Source organism: Corvus cornix, chromosome 2 (assembly GCF_000738735.6).
Source record: "Corvus cornix cornix isolate S_Up_H32 chromosome 2, ASM73873v5, whole genome shotgun sequence".
Taxonomy (NCBI): domain Eukaryota; kingdom Metazoa; phylum Chordata; class Aves; order Passeriformes; family Corvidae; genus Corvus; species Corvus cornix.
Window position 1 is genome coordinate 18221709 of NC_046333.1, and position 17555 is coordinate 18239263.

The 17555-nt window shown below is 48.8% G+C and overlaps 2 protein-coding genes across 2 annotated transcripts; both read right to left on the reverse strand.

The window, feature by feature from the left end:
- Positions 1-1391: 1391 nt before the first annotated feature.
- On the reverse strand, positions 1392-12250 carry BMI1 (BMI1 proto-oncogene, polycomb ring finger). Its single transcript, XM_039549322.1, has 10 exons — positions 11793-12250; positions 6658-6791; positions 6154-6250; positions 5392-5447; positions 5219-5269; positions 4848-4956; positions 4711-4756; positions 4054-4152; positions 3645-3725; positions 1392-3559 (listed from the first exon to the last, which is right to left on the reverse strand). Exons 2-10 carry the CDS (start codon positions 6767-6769, stop codon positions 3230-3232), a joined length of 981 nt encoding a protein of 326 aa, XP_039405256.1. The 5' UTR covers positions 6770-6791; positions 11793-12250; the 3' UTR covers positions 1392-3229.
- Positions 12251-13753: 1503 nt separating this feature from the next.
- Positions 13754-17288, reverse strand: COMMD3 (COMM domain containing 3). The gene is given in 9 exon segments (XM_039549323.1): positions 13754-14126; positions 15184-15243; positions 15345-15401; positions 15487-15547; positions 15860-15894; positions 15983-16046; positions 16151-16262; positions 17140-17245; positions 17247-17288. Coding segments are annotated over 9 exon segments (582 nt in total). The 5' UTR covers positions 17274-17288; the 3' UTR covers positions 13754-14066.
- Positions 17289-17555: the final 267 nt, after the last annotated feature.

Sequence of the window (17555 nt, forward strand, 5' to 3'; positions counted from 1 at the left end):
TTCTCTCCCGACATGTTTCTGCATTCCTTCTCCCTGTTTCTGCCCGTCTTCTCCAGATGCCTATGGAGCTTTTCATGCTCCCTCTGTTGCTTTCCCCGGGGCTGGATCCCGAGTCGTGCCGGACACAAAAGCGCTGCTTGGAGCTGCAGGCAGCTGAACCAGGGCGGAAAATTTGGTCGGACGAAGGTAGAAAAACATCCTTTTCCAGCGGGCACAGACTACCCTTGCCTCTACCCTTGACCAGATTGCTCGTTGAACAAGCTCAGGAAAACGCAGCAGACTTCGCCTTTATCCCTCCATCTGTATAAACGCAATGTTGGATAACGAAAAGATTCCCCTTACATGTACCGAGCGGAGATTTCTTTCCTATCAGGGAGAGAATTTAGGTACTTGCGAAAGGAAAACCTGTCAGTATGTATATGCAAAGGAAAATATTGTGAAACCGGGAAGGCTGACATAGCAGCTTCACAAGTAGAGCACCAAGATGCTATCTTTGATCGTCCTCCCAGTTGTGCTTAGTAGTATATACGCATCGCAGTGCCATCTGCGCAGGACCAGCAGCAAAACAAAAGTTTCACATGGCAGCACAAACATCCTCGGCGGCTTCTGCAGCTCGGCAAGAGAGCTATGAGAGCGTTTGTTCTTGTTCAGACAGGAGATATCAAATTGGGAGATGTCGAAAATATTGTAAGAGCTTAGTAAATCTCGGAGGGAAATATCCAACTCCTGTTCCACTGCCGAGTGCTTCACGGGCACTCCACAAAGACCGAGAATAGTTCCGTATTGATGCTAAAAGTCGTGATTAACGGCTACTTCCAGTAAAATTAAGCACATTTTCATCAGTGTGCTAACGTACATGACTCTGCTGCAGGTTCAGGGCTGGTTTTTAGGCAAAATAATTCAACCAGTACAGTGTGATTCACTCATGTAGCTGAGGGAATCGTGCCAAGATAGACATTCGGTCGCATTGAAAGATATCTTTGTATTAAAATGTATTTAGTTCCACTGGGGCTTTAAAAAGTAACCCAGGGCAGCACAGGCAGAACATGGCCCTTGCCATGACAAAAATCTAGTTCTTCCCTGCCCAGGCAGTGCAGTTTTAACAGGGGCTAAGTTTGAACACATAGGAGGTCAAACCTGTGGCTGACTGGGATATGAGGATGCACCACTTGCTTATTTTCAAGAATAAGCGGGGTCAAATAAAGAACAGCAAATGTTTTCAAGACAGGCAACCAAAACAAATCACTACAATTTCTAGGGTTTTTTTTTCTTTGTTATTTTAGAATGCTATAGTGTTCTGTTCACTAAAATCTTTGGTACACCCAGAAATACTTCCCATAAGAACAAGATGTTTGTCCTTTAACACCACATTATCAACAGAGGTAATTTGCTACTTTTCAATGGATTATCCCTTTTATTTGTTTATTTCTTTGATCAGCTATAAATGAAAGTTATTCGTGTATATAAAACTGAAGTTTTTACTGTTGAAATTGAACTGTACATGTTTACTACAGGAAAAAATATCAACTCTTGTTTAACAAGACATATACATCAATAAGCAATAATCTTGTGGAGGATTTGCAATCACCTGGTCTATAAAAACAAGCAGGACAAGTAACAGCAATTTATATGCAAAAGTAATGATTTAATGACTATAAGCAAGACAAAGCAATAAGAATTGTGCTTCTTTTGCAGACTGGAGACAATGAAATGTTTAACTACAATTTTTCCGTACAAACATGAAACAATATCCATATAGAATAAACACCCTCACAAATGTATAACTGATGGGTGATGAACACACACAAAGTTCGACCAAAGCAAAGCACAAACTGAAAAGTGTTCTGGACTGTTCATACTTTATGGTGGAAAAGGTTCCTCCTATTGAAAAAACCCCACCCTTAGAAGCCTCTAATAAAATGCACCTACTTGCAGGCCATTAAAGAGAAGGCATTCTCCACAATTTATTGGAAATATTAAAGTACCAGTTAAATTTTAATGAAGTTAGTACTGTACCATATACATACATATTAAAACAAATTTAGATAAAATGCCTTCATCCAGCCCTTGCTGGTTCCTTAAAATTTATATCAAATAGTTTATGGCTTCTATAATGATTCCATGTGCTTTTAAAAACACAGTCCCACCACACCAAATAATAAAAAGGTAATCAAACAGGTCTAAAACTTCCATGTCCCTTGATTTTTTTTTTTTTTTTCACTGTATCGCTTCAACATTTGGTAAAGTAAAAATATTCCATTTGGAAAAAAAAAAGACAAAGCGAGTAAAATCCTTTTAAGATTGCCAATTGCCTCCAGGTTATCAGAGACTTGACTGTGCTTTCCCAATACTGTAGCTCTCACACACAACGTGTTTCTTGCAGTATGAGCAAAGCTCAAACAGGCGGCATCTGCAAGGGTCGAACCAGTTTAGAAATTTAACAACCATATCATGAGTGCATGAAACACAATATTTTCTTTATAGTATTTATAAATATATCATACAATACTGTTTCCTGTTATGTCATATACCAATATGGCATTGTACAATAAGCATAATGCCATCTGATTCTTACAAAAGCGAATCATTTAAACAAGTCAGTAAATAAAACGGTAATACCCGCTTTTAGGCATACAGATTGTAAAACTGAAGTTTACTTTTCTTTTGATCGGTTCTGCGCAGCAACAGAGAAGTAAAAGATGCAACATAAGAATCAAAATGGCTAATACGCAAAAATTGTTATTCACAGTGACATGGCTACATATATGCATTTTTCTATGCATATTCTTTCAATTTTGTTGGATTTCAAGATGAAAAAGCACTTGCTTTCTACAGGTTCACAAAACAGTATAAGAACAATAACAATCGAAGAGAACGCAACGGAGGAGTTAGTCTGGATTAACAAACTACTTCCCAGGATTTGTATTGACTTCTGGAGTCTCCTGGCTCCAGATGATGGGGACAGAAACAACTCCACATCATTTAGAACAGGTGAAGGTGTAACTTTTGTTTGCTTCCCAGTCCTCTGAAAACAATTTACATTTCAATCTTGCGTTTCCATTAACGTCCATCCTGAATGTCACCTAGTCCGCCTTTTATAGCCAAGTTCAGTGTTACTACAAAAGAAAGCAATTTGGATGATAGTCACATGGATTAGCATCTATAAAGCTGTAATGGCATGGAGAAATCTATATAAAGGAGGGGTGAGGGTGGTAGCCTGGTTGGCGCATCAACCAGATGAAGTGGCTGAGGAGCCGTTTATTGATGTTTTCCGAGCTCTGTTGGTAAAGGAGGACTGGTGGTTACTGTTGGGGCTGCTGCTGGTGCCATTCATGGTGCTGGAGATGTGGGGGAACTGGGGGTGAGGAGACTGGACTGGCGTGCTGGGGCTGGGCAAACAGGAGGAGGTGGAGGGGATGCCTCCTGCTGGGCTGCTCGCCTTGTCGCTCCCAGAGTCACTTTCCAGCTCCCCACTGTTATTCAAGCCTTCCCTCTGGTGACTGATCTTCATCCTCTTGCAAGTAGGTCGGACTCGGTATTTCAAGGGCAGAGGCCCATTCTGCAAAGCAAAAGGAAGACCCTGGTAAGTGCCCTGCCCAGGCCATGACCTGCACCCTCCTGGGAGGCACACTGGAAATACTCACCCGCCTCCAGGTATAGATGTAGGCAATATCCATTAGGGTGTAGTAGTCCTTCAAAGGCTCCTCTTCATACATCACATCGATCTGTTCAAGATACGAACCCTTGCATTAAAGAGCATCCAGGCATTTACCCCTAGCACATGACTACTCTGAGGTAAAAGTAGCCCCACTGTCACAGATATCACAAATACATCAAGGAGCAATTTCTTAATACTTTGGTATTTACAGCACTAAAAAAATTACAATGTCACCAAACTCTACAGACAGATATTTTAAACAAAAACCAAATAACGTATGGCACACACCAGAAATACTTGGCTGTTACCACTTGCTGGGACTAGCTGTAATGAGAAAATGAGTCCTACCAAAAAAAAACCCAAAAAAACCAAACACATTTTTTCCCCACGGGTACCTGGAAAGTGTTAGGTATATCCATCTTACTCCGCAGGAACTTTCTTAGATGCATCACTGTCATTGCTGCTGGGCAGCGCAAGTATCTTTTGTCATTCACCTAATGGCACAGTAAAGAAAATCAGTCTACTGAGAACGAGCAATTACTCCCACCAGTGTTGTATTCTAACGTTTCATGTTGAAAAAAGTGCACCTTACTAAATTATGAACTACTTTACAACAATGCCTGCTGTCTTAGAGGGCACATCAGAAATAAGCGGCAAATTACAGTTCTAGAGAAAGTAATTTAAAATTGTAACTAAATTTATATGTAAATATTTGTATTATATTTAATATCTTTTTAGGTTATGTATGCAATAAATATTATTTTCTAATCAATAATTTTTAAAAAATTGTTAAATAGTCTTCTCTAACTTTGACAAAAAATCAGATTCTGCTTTAAAAATAATACTACAGGTATTTTTAATTTTAAGAAGTTGCCTGCATATACAGCTGTATGAAGATGTTTTACCTCATCTGTATCTAGTGCCATAACAGCAGGTGTGCTTCCTTTGCTCTAGATACACATACCTACATATTTTTCTCAGCTACAGACCTGCCCCAAAGTTGTGTGTGTGTGTGTGATATGTTTCCTCTGGAGTAAAAGAAAGTTATTTACCTCTTCCTTTGATTTTTCTTTGTCCTTATTTCCTTTTCGCTCCAGTCTGTGAGAAGAAATTACACAATTACAACAACAAAAAAAATACAGGTGCTGCCAAACAGGTAAACATAAAATTTTGCCATTCTGGAACTTGCCTATTCTGGTCAAAGAATTCAATGGATAAGCTTATTATCTCGTCGTCTGTTATAATTCTTTTGTCTTCATCAGCCACTTCTCCTCTGTCTTCATTAGAGCCATTGGCAGCTGCACAGAAATTTCCACAATAATTTACATTTTGAAATTCAAATCAGGAAGAACGGCTATTCTCAGTAACAAGAAAAAAAGATCTTCACAGTAAGATAATGAATGAAAGCTACCTGACTGTTAAAACAATAAACTTTTATTATGCTGACTTAACTTCTTAAAATTCTGTGACAGTAATACATCACTTGTAAGTTAAAAAGGAAACAGTAAAACATCTAGATCAATGCGACATATATTAAAGTTGCGAATGAGAAGCTTTTACCATCAGCCGACGGATGAGCAGCATAAAAATCCCTTCTTCTTTTCATTTCATCTAGATGGAAAAGCATATATTTTTCTTTTAGTAGTTACAGAGTAACTCACGGTATTGACAGAGGATAGCGGTTCTGGTTTTGTTTTTCTGCTCTTAAGAAAATACCTGATTTAACTACTTACTTTTGAAAAGGCCTGGCACTAGCTTGTATACAATATCTTGGAGAGTTTTATCTGACCTGAAAAAAGAACAACCCCAAAACAAAATTAAGCAGATGAAGCAATATTTTAATCCAAATGGCAGCTCCTCACTTATAAACTTTCACAACAACGAGGCATCTTCTACAAAGTGGGAGGCCAGTCATAAAAAGTTAACTTACAGGACCTTGTAATCAAACTAACCCTGCTCTAGATACCAGTCTGAATCAAAACTCATCTGTGTTACCACAACTGAAAAAGAACTCTCTCAGACTGAAGGCAGGCCTTAAAAACTACATGTCCTCCCTAGAGAGCAAAATGCAGTGCTGACAAGAAAAATGTTTCTGAAAGGCAAGTGATACTTTAAAGGCTTTTGCCTCTTAGTTTGGAAAGTTGCAGCAGTTTTCATGACTAGGAGCTGTGGTTGGAGTGATGCATGTCTCGGAGATACAGAAAGTAGAGGCAAGAACTGTCGGGGTGGTATATGTGAGAATGGGGGAGAGGGAAGAGGCATCAGTGACTGGCTATGCTAAAAAAGACCAACAACAAATTTCTGTCTCACATCTAGAGGCATCTTCAGTTTCAATCAGTGAAGAAACTCCAAAGAGAGCACATACACACGAGTTAGCTTGTAAATTGACAAGCCCTTTCAGATTTAAATTGCAGACGAAGAGATAACATTGACACCGGTCTCCCCATATAAAGCAAAACGAGAGATGCAGTGTGCACTTCGCAACTTTCTCCTACCTTATATTCAAAAGCGGTCGAGTTTTGTGAACTTGGACATCACAAATAGGACAGTACTTGCTGGTCTCCAAGTAACGCACGATACAGGTCTTACAGACTGTAAGTCAAACACCACAGGCTTTTAGTGATGCTCCTAGGTGCCACTCAGATATGCATAGATAAAGGTGCGATTTTCTAAACTATGCAAGCTAGAGCAAATCGTCCATTGTCAGCAACACACAGCTTAAGCTAAACAACTACCCAAATAAGCTGCAATTACCATTAAAAGGAGACGCCTATAGTACATATATTACTACTTTAACAAAGACCGTAGGGCCGTCCTCAGAAAATCTGCACCGCGGCTGGAACACCTACTTCCCCTCCCGTCGGGGAGGAGGAGGGCGGCGGTCCCGAGCCCCTCGGGGGCTTTGGGCTTGGGAGGATTTTTTTTCGTGTGTGTTCCCGGGATGCCGGGAAAGGAGGGAAGCGGCGAGGGAAAAACGCGGAGCGCCCGGTCGTACTTACAGGAGTGGAGGCACTCTATGATGGTTGTTGCATCAATGAAGTACCCGCCGCAGAGCACGCACATGAGATGGGGGTTTAGCTCGGTTATTTTGATTCTGGTTGTTCGGTGCATTTTGGCGTGGCGAGGAGCGGCTCTGAAAGACACACACACACAGAGGACCGGTCAGCGGGGACGAGCGCGGCGGCGTCCCAGGTGCCGCGGTCCGGCGCGTCCCCTTCCCCCGTGCATCGCATCGCATCCCCCAGCGCAGGGGAAGACCAAGCACTGAAGACGAAGGGGGCGGCGGCGCGGGGCCGGGCGGCGGGCGAGGGCCGGTCCCGAGGCCGGCGGGGCGTCCCCGCACCGCACCGCCCCGGGCCGGCCTGGGCGCAGCCCCGCGGAGGGGCGGTCGCTCCGCGGCACCCACCGCGCCGTTCCCCGGCGGGCACGGGCCGTTCCCCAGGCGCGGCGGCACCAGCCGGCTCGGGCTGCGCTGGCGGCTCGGCGGCGATGCGGCGGGGAGCTCCGGGGGCGACACGACGGGCACCGGGCTGCCGGCGAGCAGCACAAAGGGGAACCAGCGCCTCCCGGTGCGGCTGCCCTGGCATTTCCGGAGAGCGGGGAGGGGCGGCGGGGGGAGGGACGGCGGGGGGGGGGGGACACACACGCACCTCGGAGCGGGGCCGGGCACCGGGGTGGCGGGGCCGGCCCGCCGGGGGGGTCCGGGCGGCTGCCGCTGCGGCTCGGTGCCGATCCGGATCTGCTCCGCTCTCCGAGGGGGTTGCTATAGCAACTTACACTTACACTTGGCATCCTGCCACCGCTGGGAACACACGAGAGCCGGGCGGGGGGCGGCCGGGGGGGCGGGCCGGGCCGGGCCGGGCCAGGGGGTGGGACGCGGGGCCCGGGGGCTGGCGGAGGGGGTAGAGGAGCCAAGGAGCCCGCGGGGGTCTGGGAGCCCGGCTGCGAAGGGAGGGGAGGGGGAGGGCGGGAGCGGCCCGGGCGGGGTCGGCTGCCACAGCCCGGAGGGTGCCCGGGCGCGGTGCGGGGCAGCCCGGGCGGCGGGGGCGGCCCCGGGCTTTGGGGTCTCAGCCTGGCGGAGGCGAGTGCCAGAGGCTCCTCCCGAGCCTCGGCCATTTCGGATCCTCTCAGGGGCCTCTCTCCACGTCGACTCGGTGCGAGGAGCTGGTCTGAGATAGCTCCTCTCCCCCTCTGCTCCCTCCCTCCCTCCGGCGAGCAGAACCGTGCTGCGCTCCCGGGGACCGAGCCCCCTGCACCGCCAATGGGGTGCCGAGCCCCAGCTCCCGCTCCACCGCGCCGGCATCCCCGCTCCCTCCTTCTCTGCTTTCCTCACTTTTCTCCTTCCTACCCTTCTCTCCCCCCAGCTCTTTTTCTTTCTCCTTCTTTCCTTCTCCCACCTTTTGACGCTTGTTTGAAAACCATCCCGCGGACGAGGCGAGCGCGGTGCAAAGTTTTGCAAAAGGTGCAAAGAGATTTGCAGCACCAGAGTAAGATGCTTGGACGGGAGAAAACAAGTCTCCGGATCCTTAAGCAACCCCCCTTTTCAGCAATAAACCACACCGAGAGGGGGGAAAAAAGCCCAAACCGACTTTAAACGGTACATTAGTGACAACATGCGAAGGACCATGTGACCAGATCATTCCTAAAGCTAAATCAACACCTTGTCAACACAATGCAGCGACAAGAGTGAAAAACAAATGTCATTTTCACAGTCTGAAACCCATAAAACCCCATCGCATGTACTGGCACCAACGCTAGATGCACACATACTGTTTAAAATGAGAGGGAATAAGAGATAAAGGGAAAAGTACACACGGGGAAAAAGCCCTGTCAGACACGTCAATAGCAGAGTAAATTATTTTCTGTCAACCAGATCCTAAAAAATATAATGTAACAGCGTTGCTCCAGTCCAAGCTATTAATTTCCCCAGGTCGGTGCTCCCAGCATATCAGCCCCCGTTTTTGGTCCCCTCTCCTCCCGAGGCAGAGCTAGCGAGCCACCTCTCACCTCAGCATCGTATGCTCGAGATGCGAGGTTTCCTGCAGCCACTCGCGAACTTCAGTGTTAGGCAGCGAAAAAAAAAAAAAAAAAGAAAAAAAAAAAGAGGCAACACACTAAGCTTTCTAAAAGCTTTGAACGTCGGCCAAACTGCCCAGGACAGGGGTACAATATTCGTCAGAAGTGTGCACAGCGCCAACGAGCGACCCCGACCAGGAAACTTCTCTGGCTGCTGCAGGAGAACCCTCGAGTGAGCAGCAGATAAAACTCCCCAGCATCAAGCCACAGCCGGCCAGCACACAGAAAAGCGAAGTGCCAGAAGTACCAAGACAGATCAGGTCCCCAAAGCTGTTCCCAGCACCGTGCGGGAAAGCAAAACCCCCGCTGCATTGTACTGCGGTTTAAATGTCGCTTCCAGGGTCCCTGACCCTCCGCTTCTTCCTTTTAAACTGATACCGAGGTTTTGCTTTTCCCAGAAAAGGCAGAGACGGCGTTTCTGCACGCCTCTCTGAAGAACCCAGTGCCCTGAAGCCGGCGGCTCTGGAGTCCCTTTAGGTACTTACACATGGACAGGCTGCTTTCACGGTTCTGTGTCTTATTTGTTCAAGTCACTACCTTATAATTCATAAATATCTAAACCAAAAAAAAAACCCCAGCAGTGACCGAGGTCACACAAGCCGGCTGACCGAGAATTCCTTCCCAACCCTGACAGACTGGGACAAACCTTTCAAGACATTAACGCGTTTATTTCACGCAGGCACAGCCCCTTCCTAAATGGAGGGGGATTAAATTCAACCGTGAAACCTGTTTTGTCGAAGCAACCCCTAAATGCGGGTTATTTATTGCCCAAAGTTAGCTCATAGTGCGCTGAAAATGTGCTATCTTGAAAATCAGTGATTTTCCCCAGCAAGCTGAACTAGACACCAAATTTCTCCCCAAAAGCGACCCGCACAGGCACACGCGTGTCTGTGCCTGCGGGGATGTAACATGAACGCAGCACATTTTACTACAGCAGCCTGAGTTTAATATCTTGGTACGAGGGAAACCCTTTCAGATGTTTTTTCTGCTCCTGCTGATCACACGGTGAATGCCAACACAGAAATACAAACAGCCTCTTAGCCAGGACAATATATATTTACACATTGACACATGGAACAACTAAACGTAAAATATACATAGATAATACTTGCTAGAAGTAAACGCTGCCAGCCAACCGATTCTACAAAGGCCTTAAACAAGTTATGTCAAAATAAAGAAAAACAGAAGTGCATTCTCCTGCTAAGAATCACCTACATTATTAAAAATCCATAAAGGCAATAAGCTATCAAACCTTGCTTGACAGGTCTCTAACAGAAAATACATACATAAAAAATAGGAGCATCGCTCAGGTAGGTTTGTGTACTTTGCACCCATCTCCTCTCGGAAAACTCTCATCAGGAATAAAGCAGCCGTCATTCTACATCTTCACCCATTATCAGCCAGAGCCACTTGTACTATCGAGCCTGTTATTACTCTTTCGCTTAAGAATGGCCGCATACGTTTTAAAGGAGAGGACAGTAGTTCTTTCAGAGAAGGCACACGAAGCTCAAGTATCTCTGCCCAACTCGCTGCAGCGAGAAAAGACCTGAATATTGGCAACAGAGTGCAAAAGGACTCCAGTCTCTTAAATCACCTCCCTGGGACTAGGCATAAGACACAATCTGTCTACTTAAAAAAAATACACTAAAATGTTAATTTTGTAATAGCGATCAGGTAGGTCAAGACTTCGTGTCTCTGGCAAAGTGCAACCCAAGTTTCAGTTTCCAGGACGGACTGCACAGAGTCACTCAAAGTAGTTTTACTGGTCTGTACTGAACGTCCCTGGTCTTAAGGACAGTCCCATAAGAGAAGCTGCTCTCACCACTACAGACTACGCAAAAAAAAATTCTTTTAGTACCAAGCTTGCAAATGGGCACATATGCCCAGGTTTTCTTCAACTTTTCTGGAGAGTGGAGGAGTGAATCAAAGTTTTTAGAGGCTGAAAAGTAACTACCTCACTTTTATGGAAATGCGATTTTTTTCCTGCTTATTTTCACCTGATTATTTGCAAATGTTTACAGCAATCACACAGAAACATCCCGCTTTATATATTGCCAAGGCCATTCAATTATAAAAACATAACACCAGCAGCTTTCAAGTACTGCCCATAAGCAGCACGAGGAGCCCACTCGTGACATCTTTAAGATCTGACAAAGTATTTAATGTAAATCTACCCTTCCCGGGCTCAGGGGGGAAAAAAAATACCAACCAGAGAAAAGAAATTCACACACGCCACCCCCCCTCCGCGTCCCGCAGACACATCACCTTTGCTCCAAAGGCTCCAGCAAACCGCACGCCCCAGCTCCCCAAGACCGCATTAAAAGTGCTGTCCTTACCCCCCAAAAAAGTTATTTCTCGGCGTTGACCACCCCTTGCCTCTCCCAGTAGGCACAAATCCCTAAAGTTTACCATTTAGAGCAGAAATGTAAGAGGAGACATTGGAAACAACTGGGAACCGCCATCTTACAACCCATCCAATTTCACAGAAGTACTTGTCCAACTTAAGTTAATAACATTTTCTGCTGGGTGCCCCGGCGCCTAACAACCCCCCCAGGAGGATCGCTACCCCCCGCTGGCTCCGTCTCTATAAAATGGGTGCGTTATCTGACATTTTAACCTCCCCCAGACACATTTCTTTCGGGGAGGACTGAAATCACTTGACCCAGGCAGCTCCAGATTTCACGAACGTCCCTGTTTAATCAAAATCTGCCTTTAAACAAAGGGCGCTCGGGCCGGGCTGGCAGCAGGGTCGGGAAATATAAATATTCTCCTCGGGGGCCATGTGCACAGAAAGGTTTTAGGGGGCGTCTGGAGAAAGAAAGGAACTAAAATTTGCAAATGTGGGTGCGTAACGCGAGCGAGTGCACAGGCTGCTGCTGCTGCTGCTGCGTGTCTGTATGTGTGTGTGTGGCTAGAGCAGCCTGTCAGCGCTTTTCCCATACGGAGAGCTCGGGGGACACCTAGGCGCCCCTTTGCAGCCCCCAAACCGGCCGAAAACCGCCGCCGAGCCCCCTTCGCCCCCCGCCCTTGGTAAGGCGACACCTCGCTTCATACGTACCCGGAAAACGGAGCCGGTGGGTGATGATCGGAGCGGCCAAAAAAGACAATGAAAGTTAAAAGTCGTTCAGCAGAAAATGAATGTGAGCCAAGCGGCCATCTTGAAATGAACTGCAGACGCTGTCAATTGCAATAAGCTTATTGCCGCCGCCGCCGCTGCGCTCCGCTCATTTTAGTTACAGAACGCCCGGGTCTCCTCCGCTCTTCGCGGGCCCTTCTCGCTCGCTCCCTCGCTCTCTCGCTCCCTCCGAGTTGGCCGCCCGGGCGGCTCAGGCGCTGGGAGCGCACAGTCTCCCTGGTCCGGATGGGTCCTCTCTCCACCAGCCCATTGTCTCTCCCTCTGCCCCCCGCTCCGCCTCGCGGCCTCGCTCGCGTTCCTTCTTTTATTATTATTGTTATTATTACGAGTATTATTGTTGTTGTTATTTCATAGTTGGTGGCGGGGACCCGGGGAGGGAAGGAGGGCGGGCGGGCAGGCGGGCGGGAGGAGGGCGGAGGAGGGAAGAATGCAACGCTGAAGGCACACAGTGGAAACTGACACCGTCCCCAAAATGGCTCGGAGTTCGCCCGCCCCGCCAGCGTCACGTGGGGCGCCTCATTCCTTAAGGGCGGCCTGGGAATTAGCGGCGCTGCCGCCGGGGCCCGGCAGCCTCCCCGTGACCCAATCCCGCAACCCGGCCGCCTCCTCCCCCTCCGCCTCCCCCCTCCCTCCCCTCCCCCGCCCGCCACCCCCTCCCTTCTTTCCCTCCCTCTCTCCCTCCCCTCCCCCCGGCCCTGCACGCGCTCGCCCGCGCGCTGCCGATGCCTCCTTTTCCTCCTTTTCCTCACCGCCCGCCCCGACCCTCGGCCCCGCTCCGCGGCTGCCGCCCGCCTCCCCCCGCCCCGCCGCAGCCCCAGTGTCTACCGCCCTCCTTCCCCGCGCTCCCTCCGCCCGCGTCGCGGCTCCCCTTCAGCGCCTGTGCTCCCCGCTCTCGCCCCGCGCTCCCCGCCCTGCCCGGCGCTGCCCTCTCCATCCTTGCCTCGCCGCGCCGCAGCCCCACAGCCCACACGCCCGCCGGCCCCACACGCCGCCCGTCACCCTGCCCCCGCAGCCCTCGCCTCCCTCCGCGCACTTGTTGCGCGCTCCCACCCCCGGCCGCCCCGCACGCCCCGTCCCGCCGCGGAGGGACCTCCGGGGATCCGCACCGCGGCCTCGCGCCTCCGCCACCGCGTGCGCGCTGCCGCGCGCCCCTCGCCCCGCCGCGCCCGCCCGGGGCCGCGCGGAGCCGCCGGCGTCGAGGCGACGCGTCCCCTCGAGGGCCGCGCGGACGCTTTTCCGCCCCGAGCGGCGGCGGGAGCGGGTGTCGCGGGGTCCCCGCACCCCGCGGGCGGGACGGGCAGCCGCCGGAGCGGGAGGGAGCGAACCGGGGAAACCCTCCCGGTGCTCGCCTCCGGCGAGGACAAGACGCCGCCCGCCGCTCGGGCGCGGAGGAACGGAGAGGAAAAAGCTCGGCTCCGCGGCGACCGACCGGCCGCCGCCGCGCATCCTCCGCGGGGCAGCTCTCTGTCGCCGGCAGGTACGGACGGACCGCGCCTCGGAGCCCCTCCGCACCTGCCCGCGGGAGCGAGCGGCCCCGCGGAGACCACCGGTTCCGCGCGCGGCCCAAGGCGATCGGGAGATGCTGGGAGCAGCCCCGCCGTCGAGCCGGAGTCGCCACCCGGCTCCGCTCCGTTCCGCGGACTCTGCCGGCCTCCCGTGAGGCGCCCCGGGTCCACAAGATTAAACCGAATCCTTTCTTGTCCCCCGCACCGGGGTCCAACTTTTACTCGTAGGAGACACGCAAGATCGGCTGGAAATGACAAAGCGCGGCGCGCGATTTAGCAAACGCGCCGTAGCCGCGGCACGGGAAGAAGGCACTTTCGCCTCACTGAGCTGATCTAACGTTTAGCAGCTTACTTTTAGGTACAGCAAATTCGTCAATAGAAATTGCACAACAGGAGCAAATAAACTTTTATTAGATTATGGAGAAAAATAAGCAGTGACAGTTGTAAAAACATACAAAATAAGACAGAAGGAATACCTTGATGACAAAACAGTTCAGCAAATATTTAACAGAAGTTGTTAAAAAAAATTACATGAGCAAGTAATACCCAGTGCAGACGTAAAAAAGTTGTTTCACTTAATTCACATGCAAGGGCTTTAAAAAAACCCAGTTTGCATCAAGAGATGAAAGACATTTGTCATTTAGGAGACTTAGGAAGGAGAGTGCTTCAGCAGGCTCACACCTTCCTTTAATCACATCTGAGTCGCTCGTTCTAGACTTTTTGCAGCATCTTTTAGTTTTCCCACTAAGTCCTAAGAGATGAAATAAAGTCTTAGAATAAGCATATTTTTAAAAGGTCAGCTAGAAGAACAGAATACTTTTTTTATACACAGAAGCAAGTGAAGCCAGCACCTCATAGCATGAAGAAGTGTTGCAACTGATGAACAATGCAAGCAAATAATTAAATAGCTCTGTATTTTACAATGTAGTCAGAAAAGTGGGAACTGAATGAAAACACTTTTAAAAATGTATTTGCTCCTAAAATACATCATTGCTATTAACACATCGATTTTATTGGTATTGCCACAATGGCTAATGCTGACATTTGCTTCAGGCTTTGAAGTACTACATGGATTTCTAAAACACTGAAAATATTTTGAGTGCAGTTTTGTACCAGGACCATTCTCCAGCCAAAGCACATCAGATTTTGCTATGTGTCAGCAACAGAAACACTCATTACTGACAAAAGGGCAACTTTTGAGACACATTTAAGAAGATGAGGTGTAAACCTTAAGTTTTAATATCTTGCTTTTCCTCTCCCACCAACCCCTCTTCCCAATCCTCCACAGTTTGGTCACTTCCAAGCATTACAATACCTCTATTGTTCAGTTACACATTTAAATCACTAAACAAAGATCAACGTTTGTTTCAGGACATTTCTTACATGTCATTAACACCACTGAAGAGCCTTCAGTTCCTTCTCTATTTTTAATCATGACACATTTAAGTCACTGAACTAGCTTCTTTAATAATTTCTCTAAAGCACGGGAAATCAGAGTTTCAGAAAATGATGAATTTCCTCCCACACATACATATGGATTACAGTTATGAAAACAGGCAAAATATTTATGCACGTATGTAAAACACTACCCACGCAACTAAATTCAGTTACTTTGCAACTTTATTTGAAATAGACAGTAAAAATACACTTGGATAACTTTTATGGAAAATTCTCTTACCCTCCCAGTACTGGATTTATTTTTTTTTTTTAAGTAATAGTATATATGATTTCATTTTGATTGGCAAGCTGTTAAAAACATGTACATCCACAATTGGGGCTAAGTATAGGATGATGAAGGAAACAAGTACCTGTAATTGCTCCATTGTACAACTAAAACTAACATCTGGGTGTGATCCTGAATCACTGCTCTGAAGGGGAAAAAAAAAAGCAAAGAAACAGCAATGTCTATTTTATTTTAAAAAAGAATGAAATTGCATTTTTTCCTTTGAGGGTGCTGGGAGTACAGTACCTCTACGTTTAAGGTCACCAAATAGGAAGGCTGGTAAGTTTTATGAAGTTGATTGTTCTACATTAAAAACAAAGAACACGTAAAAAAGCCAGGTCTCAGCATTAAAACAGACTAAAGAAACACCTTGATTTGTTAAAATTACCTTGATCTGATATTCCAAGCGCCAAGACACATCAGTTACATGGAGAGGAGATCTGCCTATGCTGAAAGACAAAACAATTACAAGTTCCTTATGCTAAAAGAAAAGGTCATTTTCTAAAGCCGTCCATCAATAAAGAACTTTTTCATGATCCTGGTAATGCTTCTTGGGAAGCTAAAAAAGGTTTTTTTAGAGTAGAATTCCAAATGAAGGAAAGTTTCAACAGCTGTTTTCTAGAGTTTGTTAAAAATGCACTTTATTTTTTAATGGAACAATATTACTCATTTTAAACACCTAAAGTATGAAGAAGTGTCTTCCAGGACAGTTTCAAACTAACTGTAAGTGAAACCATGTTTCTGCTGAGTGATTGACCTACCTTCCCAACATGATTTCCAATGCATCCTTGTTTTTCTGGAGTGAGAGAAAAAAAAATATTTGCTAGGTTCAATAAATTCCTATTAAAGGAGAAAAATTAGTATGTTAAAATTGGTTTAAAAACCTGATATTCGGTGCAAAATTGTTCTATTCTTTCTTTATCCAGTTTACAGTCTTCTAGGCATGTGCTACGGGGAAAAAGAATTTGTTAGTTTTCTGTTAACATTAACTCAGCAGTACACTTTTAAGTAACAACCACTAGAAAAATGGTGTAGCTTTCAAGTACAAGTACCTTATAGCAGATATGTCAGCTTTCTGCTTCCCTGCCTCCAAAATACACGTTGCAGCCGCAGCATGGCAATGTTTTAATACTGTAGGGTCAATATCTTTCAGGTCTGGATCGTCTAAAATAAATGAATTACTGATGACACACTTATTGGCCAAACCCCAGAACACTGTACCAAAGGTTGCTGCTTGCCCTTTGAACGCTATCTTTCCCACAAAAACTTCAAAATGAAACACATTTGGTGTTTCAGAGTGAAAGGACGGAGCAAGCAGGCAAGGTGTGAGGAGGCGGAGGACAAGGTGAGGGGCTGAAGCACTGGCTGGGGCAAGCCGTACCAGGCGGGGCTGTGCGGCGCTGCGCGCCCCCCCGCCTCTACATCTCCTTTCCATTAGGAAAAAAAAAAATAAAAGGACGGGGAAAAAAAAAAAAAAAAAAAGGAGGAAAACCTCAATTTCCTCTGCGAGCCCCGTCCGCGATCCTCAGCAGCCTCTTAAAGGCGAGGAGCGGGACTGGTGCCACCGGCCGGGAGGGACACCGGGACCGCCCGGCACCGGCGGTTCCCTCCGTCCGCGGAGGCGGAGTCATTAACACCGCAAAATTAATTGCACGGCCGTGCACCCTCGCTCCGGGGCTGCCGTAGGACGTGTCCACGCGCGAAACCCCCCAGAGGGTCGCAGTGGAGCGGCGGGGGAACACTGCCTCCTTAGCCCACCCCACCCCGCGGACACGAACGCGTGGGGGGACCCTTCCCGACCCGCCCCTCTACTTGGGACAGGTCGGAGCTCTAGTGAAGAAGGCGCGCATTAGCGATGACACCCCGCGCAGCGGCACCCTGGAGCCGTCCACGCGCAGGAGCCGCCCCGTGTGTGTGCGTGGGCACCGTCCGGTCCAGCGCGGACAGGCGCGTACATTCGCGGAGGCGGATGGAGCCCCGCGCCCGCCTGCGCGCTCCGCGGAGCGGCGCGGCCCGCACCCCCCTCCGCGCCACGCCTTACCCAACCCGGCCTGCGGGTGATCCAGAAGGCTGCGGAAGGCGGCGCGGAGGAGGGCGGCGAACGGGCGGCGGGGGAAGCGGCGGGGGTCTCCCAGCAGCCGCCAGCCGGCCCTGCGCGTACGGCGACAGCTCCATTGTGGGCGCCGTGACCTTCGACACGCGCCCACGTGACGCGCGCGCAGCTGATCGCGGGCGCGAGGCGGGGCCGCGGCGCGGGGCGGGCGGAGGCGGGCGGAGGCGGTGCCGGTGCGCGGCCGCGGAGCCCCGGGCGGTCCGCGCCTCCTCCCGCTTCCCCTGCCCCACCCACCCCCGCCGCTGTCCTCTGCACGCGTACGTAGCGTGACCCTCGTCGCTCCTTGGGGTTTGAAGTGGGAGGCGATGCTGTTTTCGTGGGAGATGCGCCGCAAGGGCGTGTTT